Source organism: Rhea americana, unplaced genomic scaffold (assembly GCF_003343005.1).
Source record: "Rhea americana isolate MKP2758 unplaced genomic scaffold, rheAme1 scaffold_84, whole genome shotgun sequence".
NCBI classification, from domain to species: Eukaryota; Metazoa; Chordata; class Aves; order Rheiformes; family Rheidae; genus Rhea; species Rhea americana.
The window spans coordinates 3,549,923-3,562,281 of NW_028187023.1; the positions used below are offsets into that span (position 1 = coordinate 3,549,923).

Genomic DNA, 12,359 nt, shown 5'->3' on the forward strand with positions numbered 1-12,359 from the left:
GCCGCGGCCATGGAGAGGGCGAGCCCGGCGGCGGGGAAGCTGAACGCCGGTAGCCGCGGGGCGGGCGATGGGCACGGCCCCGCCGGGGGCGCCCAGCCGCGGGCGGCGGCGGGCAGCGCCGAACCGGGCGGCGCGGAGCCGGGCGAGCTCATCGGGCGGGCGCTGGATTTCAAGAGCCAAGGGGCGCAGTGCTACAAGGACAAGAAATTCAGGGAGGCCATCGGCAAGTACCACCGCGCCCTGCTGGAGCTCAAGGCGCTGCTGCTGAGCCAGGAGCCGGGCGGGCAGCGCCCTGCCGCCGCCGCCGGGCTCAGCGAGGAGCAGAGGCAGGCGGTGGAGGCCATCGAGGTCGACTGCTACAACAGCCTGGCAGGTCAGCGGGGCCGCGGCTGCCGGCGGGGGGCGAGGGCGGCGGGGCCCCCCCAGCGTCGCCTTCCCCTCCGCTCAGCGCCGCCGTCCCGCTTTCCGGCCCCTTTCGTTCCATGCCGCGTTTTACCGCATTTCTCTGCTTCATTTTCCTTTCCAGGTTTGGCACAGAAGTGTTTCAGGGGCGCGACGCGGTGCCAGGCTCCCTGCGSTAGCGCGGGGGACACCGCGCCCCGCGAGGCCGCAGYCCCGCAGCCCTTCCCAGGGGCTGCYTGAGCCGCCGCGCGTTAATCCTCTCGCCCTCTCCCCCGGGAGACGAGTAATGAGGTAGTGTGTGTACGGGGGATGCTCGCACCTAACAGGAATTGTAGCATGTGCACTGGCTTGGATTGCGCGTGCAGCRTTTTCCTTCTCAGCCCGAGATGTCCTTCAGTGCCTTCCCCACAGTTCCAGTTGTGGTGCTTGTAATTAGCAGTATTAGAGAGAGATTCCGTCTTATCATAGTTGCTATAAGGAAAGGGAAGGCTTTGGGAGCCATTGCAATAGCTACGAATAGTACTAGATGTAAAAAGATGTAAAAAGATTTTTTTTTCTTTTACCTGTAAAAGTGGAAAGCAAATATATTACTGGTTTGTTGCTAGACACCGGCCAGCACTGTGGCCATAGACATTTGATCACTACTCTCTTTACTCCCTGCCATCTGTTTTGAACAAGTGCTGTGGGAAGGTGGAGGGTAGGGGTGGGGGTTAAACTACTTTATAGTCTGATCCTGAAGTCCGAGACTGAACTCCTGTTGACTTCAAGGAGCTTTGCTGAAGCAAGAACTGCAGGATCAGAGGCTATTTTTGTTCATCAAAACCACACAGATTTCCTCTTTCCAAKCTGAAAGCATCTCTAAAACAAAACCTTGTTCTTAGGTATGTACAGAATAGATAGTGTTTATAAACTGAGCAAGGTGCACAAACTGACAAAATTAATAGAGATCTGCTGCCTAGAAGGATGAAGGGTCACTCGTTATCCTTGATATCCTTGAGGGAAAAAGAAATGGCAAAAATCAGGATGCTAGTGTGTCAGCTGTCACGATCACTTGGCTTTTGGCTTTYTAGACTGATTCGGTTAGCTTTGTTTCCTGTTGTCTAGTATAAAAAAAACAGAGAGGGAGAATAAAGCAAACAAGGTTTAAAACACCAAGCCAGAATCTTCTTTTGTTTTAATCTGTGCAGATCTGTTATACTCAGTGTGGTTATTGGGATGCAATAGAAGGCACAGCTTAAGCTCCTTTTGTCATATTTTCAAATATGCTTCCTTCAAAATACTGTGTAAAAGGCATAGAAGGAGAGGCAGGTGAGATTACACATTGGTATCGTTATCACACAGCTGTAATTTTACCTCTAAAAATTTCTATCTTCAGGTTCATTAAAATCCATTGTATATGTCAAGGCTCGTTCAGATTGTCAAGGTTATGCGAAGAGCCTCGTAATGCTATGAACAGTATAGCTTAGAGTATTCCTCCGTTTGAAAAAATGCTCACAGGGTGTATCTCTTCTGGCTATCAGTACTGAGATTCAAATGACATGGTATCTAGAAAGCARTTGAATTGGGAGGGAGGAACTGGGATTTGCTTCTATAGCACCTTTTGCTGAATACACAAATTCCACTTGCTAGAAATGTTTACACTTGTGCTGACAGAGTTGTCCTGCATGATGGTGGCTGTCCAGCTYCTGTATTCACTGTTTCTAGTTTGTGCAGGCAATTTTTTCACTACTGATTGTATTTGATTTTGTGAGCAGTAGCAGTCAGACAGTGGGAGAACATGTGCTCCATCTTTAACCTAGATTTGAACAGATTTTACCTAAATTTACCAGTGTGAACACCAAGGACGTATAATTAACCCTGGAGTTGTAACTGTGCATTTCCTGAGRTAACCTCACAGGTCAAGGTATCATTTTGTACAGACAATTGTAACATGTTTCAGTAGAAGCATATTACAAAGATCTTGGAAACGTGTGGTTTCACATTTGTCTTGATGCAGTGTCAGAATGTAAGCAATTAAAAAAAAAGTGCCGCTCATTGAAGAGCGGAGCGTGCAGTTAATCTGAAATTGCAGCGTTGCTACTACTAGCCCTGTTCCAACCTTCCCATTCTAGCAGGAGGCTCTGTGAATTAACATCTGAAGAAGGAAAKAAGGAGTTTTCCCTTCTTTTCATCACAAAAACTGTCATAAGAACAGTCATAAGAACTATCATAATAGTTACTAAACCTTTCTCAAAGACACTTCAGGAGGAAGGCGCAGTGGAACTTTATTTGGTTACAGTGTGTTCCAGCACAAGTCACCAGTTTCTTCACACAGTGAGCTCTAGCAGTGGGCTCAGTGCATACTGTTTGAGTAGAAGTCAGTGTTACTCAACAYGGGGAAGAAAGGAGATGTAAGTAGTTCTACTTCTGAACACTGAATGGATGCCTAGAGCTGTTTTTAAAATAAATAAATCTACACAGAGCAGAGAACATAGTGACAGTACATGTTAATTCCGCAGAAGGCAGTTTTTGACTTAGCTGTGATTTGTACCCGGTAGCATTTGCAACTGTCATCTGAATGTCCTTGTTATCGGGTTCTGTTAGCACCTCCACTTACTGTCTAAGCTTAGCATTTAAGAAGCCCACTTTGCTTTTTAACTGCCGTTTTTCAAGTGGCCGCCACATTTCCACCTTTTGGAGATGTTCTGTATCGTAAATATAGATGCGCGCACACACACACGCTTCCATATTTAGAGACAGTATACCAGGCAGAGATCATCATGTATAGTTAAATATGTTCTTAGACAAATGAGCAGATAAGAAATGTATACCCAAAGGGGATTTGGAGTAATCTTATGGGTGAAGATTGTGCACATGAACAGTGCAACTGGGGATGATTGATTGTTTTATTTAATCCGACAGTGATTACCTGAGTAAGAACAGGTGGGCAAACACTAAAGTGTTGTCAGTCCATTTGTTGCCTTATAGAATGTAAATTTAGGCACAMACATACCCACAGGTTCTCGTTTAGTTCTGCTTCTTTTGTAGAGCACCTTCAACAWGCAATCCTCGTACTATGAGCTGGARTACCTACTCATACTTAGTCAAAGTCCCACAATAGTTGGTGTGTTTCCTAAAGTTCCAGCTTTTGGAGCTCTGTGCCACTCCCACAGCCTACGCGATTTAGTTCATTTCAAAGAATTCTACGTCTGCTGGTTTGTAAATTCTTCTATTTTTTTTTTAATAAGCCTAGGATTTTCACTGCCTGCCATTACTGGTAGTGCTCACATTTCTTTTACCAAGGTACCAACTGGGCTTCAGTTTAAGCTCCAAGATTTTGTCCATAAAGGGACTTACCTTCACATCTGCTAAGTACAGTGCTGCTGTACTACACAGGCCTGTCAAACCCCCTTCATTTTACTCTTAGTTTTTTTGATAAATGTCATCAGATGTGAGCACAGCAGTATGGTCTAGGCTTCCAGAAAGTGCTAGGACAGAAAAAATCTACCAACAGCCTAGAGTCCTGTGGAATGGAGGCAGGGCAAACACAGTCATTGCTTTGTGACGCACTGACTGTCTCTGACCTTGAGGAAGGAGGAAGTCACTTGACCTCTTTTTGCCTCTCTCAGCCCAAAAGAAAATAGAAAGCAGGAACCACAATCCAATCCCAAAGGTGCAATCAATTGCATTTCCACGAGTCAKKTTTTTTTTGTTTTTGTTTTTAAGATGACTGTATGAAGAATGCATGCAGAAAACCAGACTGGACAAATACCTCTGATGTTTTAGTCTCCTTCCCACTCACACAGCATCTTTTATCTAGAAGAATCTTAAATGCTTTATGAACTGCATGCAGGTAGGGATCACTTACCAGCTATAAATGCAACTACTACTCATATTAAATGCAATAATGGTTTTATTCAGCATTACCGCCTAGCAGTTTACAGGATCAAAAAACTATTTCTACTCTGCAGAAAGAAATAAGTCCTACTTGTAAAGCACCAAAACACTAAGGGTAAGCATAGTTTTAAGCTTTTCTTATGACAGAAAGTTACAGTGTGATGAGCAAATGTTTGTAAGCTTGTGTAAGCATGCAGAAATGCTAGAGCTAGTCCTGGCTAGAGAAACCTAGAAAGAGAGCCAGAGAGAATGCTATGAAGTAGGAATGGCAGTAGGTGCTGGGCGGTCTAGATTTTTAAACCTGCCTCTCCTTGCTGTCATCTTGATTACATCCTTTCATTTCTTTGAGCCTCAGTTTACCCATTTGCATTTACCACCTCTTGGGAACACTGGAAAGTTTTGTTAATTGCCTGAATGTCAAATGTAGTATGCATTTATATCCTGATTCAAGTGCGTTTAGCTTAGTGTAGGAATCCAAGCAGGAGGGCACACATACCTGCGGAGTGTTTCAAAATGTAGCGTTAGCAACTATCCTCAGCTTGAACGATGAGGTTCAGCCTTCTAATCTGGCAGAAATATTCACTGATACCATTCATGATTATGTAAAAGTCAGTGTCACAAAACATGGCGCTTCCAGTAGCACAGGAACCTCTGAGCACCCTTGGGTTCCAAATCAGCATATAGGTACTGCTCCCTACAGTCAGCAGTTACGCAGACTTTGGTGATTAGTCCCACTGAGACAAGTAGCCTTAACCCAAGTAAAAATATGACTAAACATCAGAAAAACTGATATAACTCGTCTCCGCTGACTGTTTACCAGGAGTCCTCAGAGGGAGTCTCTTCTGAAATCCCATTAGTTTACAAGTACAGACTCTACCAGGGCACATGGTTCGGTGGGCGTTAAAGCAATATTGGATTGTTGCTTGACGTGAGGTTTTTTAATCTGCTACATCAACAAAAAACACCCTCTCTAAGGGTGTCATGCAATGTGAAAGGCAGACAGTCAGCAGCATATAAGAGCAGGATGTGGTCTGCACTGTCACTTATCAAGGTGAGAGTCTCCTGACACTCTTATTTTAGATACAGCTACCCAGCTAGAGTCTATGGGAATGTCTGGCTGACAGGCCTGATGCAGACACTGCTCCAGATAGGTGCAATTGCAGGCAATATGACAAGTGACTATGCATAGTATTTTGATGATATTCCCCACACCTGATTAAAGTAAACAGGATTAGAAGTCATTGCCATGAATTGCTCTGTAGAAATACTCTATACTTACCTTTTTCCTTTTATTTTGAATAACAAAGATCTCCTTATTGAGGCAGGAGTCTTTTGTGCRTTAATGGGATGAGGTGGAAAAATTTTCAGACTTTGGGAGAGGAAGAGGGAAAATTATGACAGACTGCCTCCAAACTTGGTTTAAATGGTACGTGGCTGATGGCATCTCTCTYGCTGAAGCAGGAGACACATTTTCCTGTGTATATGCCACTGTACTCCCCAAGCCTTTACAAAACTTAAACTCTGGAGTTCTTCTTTTTAGCAGCTTTTTCTATCCTATATTTAATGGCCTTTGCATGAGGGAGAAGCAGGGATATTGCAAAGATATAAATAGAACCCTTGCCAGAGCACCCTGAAAAGCTGCTGTCTTGGTGAACTGAGATCTGTCCAAGTCTAGCTACAGCTTACCTGCAGATGTCAAAAGTCACAAAGCCCCTTCAAGAACACAGGGCAATGATTAATTTGTTTACCCAAAGATTAATGATTGCTCTCTGCTGTGAGATGCTCATTAATATGTTTTCTGAGAGGTTTTTAGTAGCTCTCCCTCTCAGCTTTACTCTGTCCTCTTCTGAGGTTCTGTCCTGAAGTTTCCTCCAGCAAGAGTCCCACAATGAGTCACAGTCTCTTCCACCTCCCCAGGTCTTCATCAATACTGTGCTGGAGATGGTTCAGTTGCTTTGATAAAACCTAATGTGAAAATCACAGCTGGTTCCCAATCTATTACTAAGAACACCAGTGAGCTCCATGGTTACCTTCTTTTCTGGGAGCTGGGCCACCTCTACATAGTTCAGCAGGTGGAGCATCCTTCTCTTCCTGCTGTTCATTTGGGCTCAGACTCAGAAATACCTAACACAGCTCCAGACCCCTTTTTCCTGCCTTTCTCCTGAAACTGCCTTTCTCCTGAAACTGCTTATAAATTCCACAGCACATCCCCGTTCCTCATCAGTGTCCTATAAGCAGTGTGACTGGTGTGCCAAGGATGAAGGGTCATCAGAGGGTGTCACATTAAGATTTTAGGGTGTGAGATCTAATGCACACCTGATGAAGGAAACTGTTGTGAGGAAATGAACAGTAAAAGAAAAGGGTGCTAAATAAAAGGAAAGCTTTAAATGTTACCAACTCCCAATTTCTTGACACTGTGCCATATGTCAGAAAATAACATACAGAAGAGTATGGAACTGAGSAAAGAAAATGAAGGGAGAAATTTCATAATGAAGTTTGGAGGAAATTTACTGGATACTTGCTTTCTTCTCTGTTCTCATGGATGAGGAACAGTGATGTAGATAAACAGCCATTTATATATCTTGATTTCAGCTTACGCAGGTTACCATACCAATGACTAATACTGAGCRTTAAAAATGAACTTGAAAAAGTCACTATTAACTATCATCATACATAAAGTTTTTACTAATGACTGCTTAGGATTCTGTCTCCTTTTGTTCATTTCTGCATTGCATCTTGGATGGGAAACAGTACATTTAGGACATTGATAGATGAATGCAGGTAAATCTTTTGGAGCCCTGGAGTGTTACTTAATTTTCTTTAACAAAGATTGTCAAATCAGTGCAGTTTCTGGAATCTGCTGATACTGTTGATGAAGGTAGGTTCAGCCAAGGAACACTCAGTTGTGCCTCAGTCTCTGAGGCTGAGGGATGGTAGTAATGCAGTATTACRTTGCCCTCTTATTATACTCTTTCCCAGGCAGCTGTGATTAGCAATCATTGAACACAGAATTGGACTACATAGATGTGTCTCAGTATAGTCATTCTTACTTTAGGACACTGCTGAAGATGGTGCTAAAACAATTCATGGAAGTGAATTAGGCACAGTCACATTTTCTCTCTGCTGTAATCATTGGCAGGAGGGACAGCTGGGAGCAATGATTTTCATCTGTCATAGCTAGAYTTGCCAGAGCTCATCTGTCACTATCCAGTAGCTAATGTCATGCTCTTTACTTCAAAATACGTTCTATTCTCCGCACTCTGAAATTCCTGACATGTCATCACCCTGAGGCTCATAGACTGGATAGCACCATCTGCTTCTCCTTGGCTTTGTCCTACGTATCCAGTTCTCCCATCATGTTTCTCAGCTCTGGAGTCAGGGCTGCGTACGGAATTAGTGCTTGTCCACCTCCACTTCCTCAACAGACATGCCTASCAGAACAGCCTTCTTTTAGCAACTCTTTGACATCACAGCACTGCTCCAGTCCATTCCGACTGTCCTCCTCTCACTCATCACAGTCCTTTCCCTTTTGAATTCCTCTGCTGACTCTCCCAGTTACAATGCAACYATATCAGACTTCTCGACCTCCCAGGCAAAGGCTTTCCCTTACTCTGTTCCGTCAGTGAGAGGCTGACAGAACCCACTCATTYCCCTTGTTCTCAGGCTCTGCCCCTTGATGTCTCACTGCGCTTGATTCCTTCAAACTGCTTTTACCTGTGGTTTGTGTGTTCAGGTTGGACCATCTCTCCCTGACTCTTCTCAAGACCRATCTCTGCTGTGACACCTACAGAAAATCGGTCAGTTGATGCTGGTTACCAATTTTTGTACAACAGAAAGAAGGACCTGTCTACAAAATCATGTGAGCAAACAGGTGACCATATCCCACGTCTTCATGCCCTTTRTATGCCATTTATCTTTGTACATTACCAACTCTTATGATCAGAGGTATGAATCTCAACATAACCTTGTCCTGTGTAGTCATGATCACAGCTTTGGGCATTAAGCAGCATGCGCTCAGGTTTAAAACTTTAGGCTGTGCAAATCATCACCTTAGTATGGTTCTGCAACAGTCTTCCAATAGGAGTCAGGGGAAAAAGCAATCTTATGCTATTTGCAGCTCTGGCAGTTTATGGATCTGCATTGCCAGAGAACCCAGAATTGTTTGGCAAGTCCTGTGTCCCAAGCTCCTGACTATATCATAACATCTCAGCCCTATTCGTTCATATTTACCATCAGCAAGGCAGGACCTGCAACTCTGCGTTCCTAGGTGGAGTGCTACTATTAAACAGCCATTCTTACATTGCTACATAAGCCACGCAGAATRTCGGATGCTGATTGTACAGCATTTCTCTTTCCCCAGCACATCCATGTTTGACATGTCAAATCTCTGTCATACTAAAGCAAATACTTTCCTAGTCACTGCTCAATATTCCCTTCCCTTTCTTTCCTCAGCAGGAGCTCTGTCTGTTGCATTTCCTTGCTGCCAGTTTAGGGGTCTGTCATGTAGATTGTTCTGCATCAATGAGAACAGCAACTCCTTTCATATCAGAGTGGCAGGCAGCAAAACTCTGCTAATCTAGCTGTCTATCTAGCTCCTTGGGAGCYGCTGGAAAAGAGCAGCTAGGTCAGCCAGCAAAGAACCACCAAGCTAGTTTGCCTCAAATTTTGATTCTAAAGGTCCTGTTATGGACTGATCACAACTGTCATTTTTACCCCTCTGCTGCTATTCTGGCTTGGCCACATCAGAGAYATCTAAATGGCTCATTTCCTGCACATACTCAAGTGCAGTAACTACCATTTTGCAAGTCATCTTGTGCTCTAAACCAAGAAGGTTCAGGCTCCTCTTGGCAGAACTTAATCAGGCAGCACTAGAAAGTCACTACCTATCTGATGCCTCTCTAAGGCTTAGCCTAACATTGACTATGATTTCAGATCARCTCAGATGGACCCTGTTTATCTTAWTTTTTTCCCAGCTTGACATAAGTAGCTGTTGACTCCAGGCAGCAGAGCCGTTTACTGCTACCTGAAGCAGATGGAGTAGAATAGAAAACAAGCACGAGCGTAGCTTTGCCCCGCACATTCCCCAGTATAGTATGTGGGAGAGGAAACCTACTCCCAGAAGCAAATTAAAAGCAAAGTGCTTGGAACTTGAAAATTTATGTCAGATTCTTAGTACTTAGTGGACTTTCTTGGGCTGATGTGGCTAACAAACTGCTACACATGCTGGGCTATCCCAACAGTGACCATCTAACTCACAAATTCATTCTGGTTGAAAAAGTGTCTTAAATGATGATCTTCCAAGCAACTGCAGAAAAGAAGCTGTGAGGATTCACATTTCTCCTCCCAACTCTTGCATTCAGAGCCAGAGAAGGTAGATAGATCCAAATATCTTCCACTCTTTCAGAGTATAAATGGGCCCATGGAATGGTTCTAGCCCCTGTCAAACAGGAGCTTTTTGGAGAGCTCATCACATTACCCAGTTAATCTTGAAGAAGCAGAAACATGAGGGAAGGGGTCTGTTCCTGGAAAATCCATTGCTATAAATCAGCACTAGCCCTTGCTCTGCAAAAGCACCTTTTTCTTATCTAACTCTTCAGAAAAAAATCAGAGCCTCTGGCCCATACTTATACCAAAGATTCTCTCATCAGACAGTGGGGTACAAAGTTAAGCCTCAACTTCTTCTTCAGTCACCATGTTTTTTTAATACTAGCGTAATTCAAATCCTAGATTACTATCCTCTTAAATGATTTTCAGTGATTAACAGCTCAAGAAACACTATTACATGCGTGCTGCAAGGAAATCAGAGGCACAAAACATCCTCACCTATACTGGAAGTATAAAGAAAATGTACTCATTTTCCTTCATACATTTGCTAAGTACTATCATGGAACTCAAACTGAAGCAGCCTAGGAGCTTTCATTAGCAGTTTGGGGGGTGAGGGAGGGAGAGGGAATAAATTAAATTAAAAAAAGAATAGGACATAATTTTTAAAACCCAGAGCTGATTAACTTGGAGCACACTGCCAGAAGGTATCATTGAGTTAAAGAACCTAATAAGGTTAGAAAAGAAGACTTAGACACATAACTAAGGAGTACATTCACTGCTRTATTAGTAGGATAAAAACTGTAAAGCAAATACTTCATTTTCATGCTTGAGAAAGGCTGTTAACTGTTTTAGATTTATGAATAAGTTCTTGGAGGTTTTCATTTCCTTATACAAGGCCATGTCACATAAATGACTCAGTCATCCTATGATTAGCTAGCATATTCACRTCCTTTTCCTATTTGGCTTTTTCCAGCTCATGAGCTCAAAAATTCTAGCAGAAATTCCTGTTACTACTCCCAGTGAGCATGATCTCACATATTTTATTACTCATTTCCATCCCAAATAATTTACTGTTGTCTATCAGATTATTTAGTTTTTTCTATATTACATTGTCATCCTCRTCCTTTTTGACATTACATCTCAATTGCATGGCCATTAATAGAGCACTCCTACTTTTGCAATCAAGGGCATAAACAAAAACACTAAACAAGCACAATTCTGAAATTAATTCCAGAGGAATTCTATTAGTAATTTTTATTTACAGATCTTTATTTCTCATGTCAGCAGAAGCCATTTCTGTTTCTTTAGCCACCATTTAATTCTTGTACTATACCTTCATCTTCCCTACTTTAACTGAAAAGACACAGTAGAGATAGGGCGTATTGTCTTATCAGCCTGATTGAGTACAAAGATTCCTGTGTTCCTAGTACCCGACAACAAGCTCCCTGYTTGGGATAGAAACTGTCTTCCATATACCTCAGTTTGGACATACAGTCCTACCTTGTTCTTCAAGTGCCAGCAATGGATTGCAGAGACATGGTTTATGAAGGGTTTGAGAATGGACCAGCATCTTTACCTGAAGCACTTTGCCACAGCTCCTATCGAGGAGAATACACCTTATTAGATAGAGGACTAATTTATTCTCCTGCACAGTTCAAGCCCAGACTTTATCAAGCAAATACTGCATTGAGTSTCTCTATCTTCAGTTTAGTCATTTTAGCCTGATTTTCAAAGGAAGTGAGTCAAGCAAGTATGTTTTGTATGGTCTGCCTGTCAGTCTTCTCTTAATAACTTTAAAACCTGATGCCTAACTAGATTTGATGGAGAGATGGGYGTCTCAATGCTAAGTTTATAGAGATGCAAACAGAGTGAGCAAAAAGGCAAGGGCCATCAGAGGCCTAATTACACAAAAAGTGGTTTAAGCTCACCCTGCACAAAATATCAGTGCTCAGCCAGATGATAGCCAGGGTTAGTTGCTCTGACAAACCACTCTTTGTAATTTTATGTAGTGCATTTTTAAAGAAAACATGGTTTTGAGAGCTTTGATTTATACCTCTCTCCAAGTATTTAGAAAAGAGTCAACCCTGGCATCCTCTGCCTCTTTGATTCAGTCACTTCCTGTTCTCACCATCCCTCCCACAGATGTCACAGAGATTTCCTTCTGTTTGAAAATACAGTTAAAATAAAAGTGTGCTGGGCTGTGTTGGATGTGGATAAAAGACATGAATGGGTTACTTTAATGCAATAAGTGTTCCTCCTCATTTGATCTCTCTGTCTTGCTAGTAAGACACTTTTCAACTTGGGAGAGATCAAGAAAAAACAAAAGCATTTCAGTCACTCTCAGTTATACATGGTACGAATGCCCAAGGAGGTGGCCTCTGAGACAGCCACTCCCCATTCCTTCACCGACTCTGTAATTGTCAGCTGTTTCACATGTACTGGGCAGTGAACTGTGAGCCACCACAGGGCACTGCACAGAGATACCAGGCAGCCACATCATCGTGCCCTGTTTATAGTATGGGATGAAGTGATAGCTTTCATTCTGAATTGAACACACTGTGGTAAGCCAGGCTTGAGGTAATTGTAGCATACACAATTGTCGGTGACTTCACTTGAGAGCCTTCAAGCTGTTGCAGCTGCATTTCACATTGCTGCTATCAGTTGTTTGCTCAGTGAACCACTATGAGTAAAGGAGGTTTCTCACCTCAATGAAGAAGGCAGCCTGAGCCCCCTTAATTTCCTCCAAAGCATCTTCC

At 43.1% G+C, this 12,359-nt stretch overlaps 1 protein-coding gene across 1 annotated transcript in view; it reads left to right on the top strand.

Annotated features, from left to right (window-relative positions):
- Positions 1–9: 9 nt before the first annotated feature.
- The window catches only part of TTC9 (tetratricopeptide repeat domain 9), a 28,932-nt gene continuing 16,582 nt past the window's right edge, over positions 10–12,359 (top strand). Inside the window, exon 1 of the mRNA XM_085323337.1 lies at positions 10–373. Within this exon, the coding sequence (XP_085179463.1) occupies positions 10–373 (364 nt within the window). The remainder of the gene's footprint in view (positions 374–12,359) is intronic.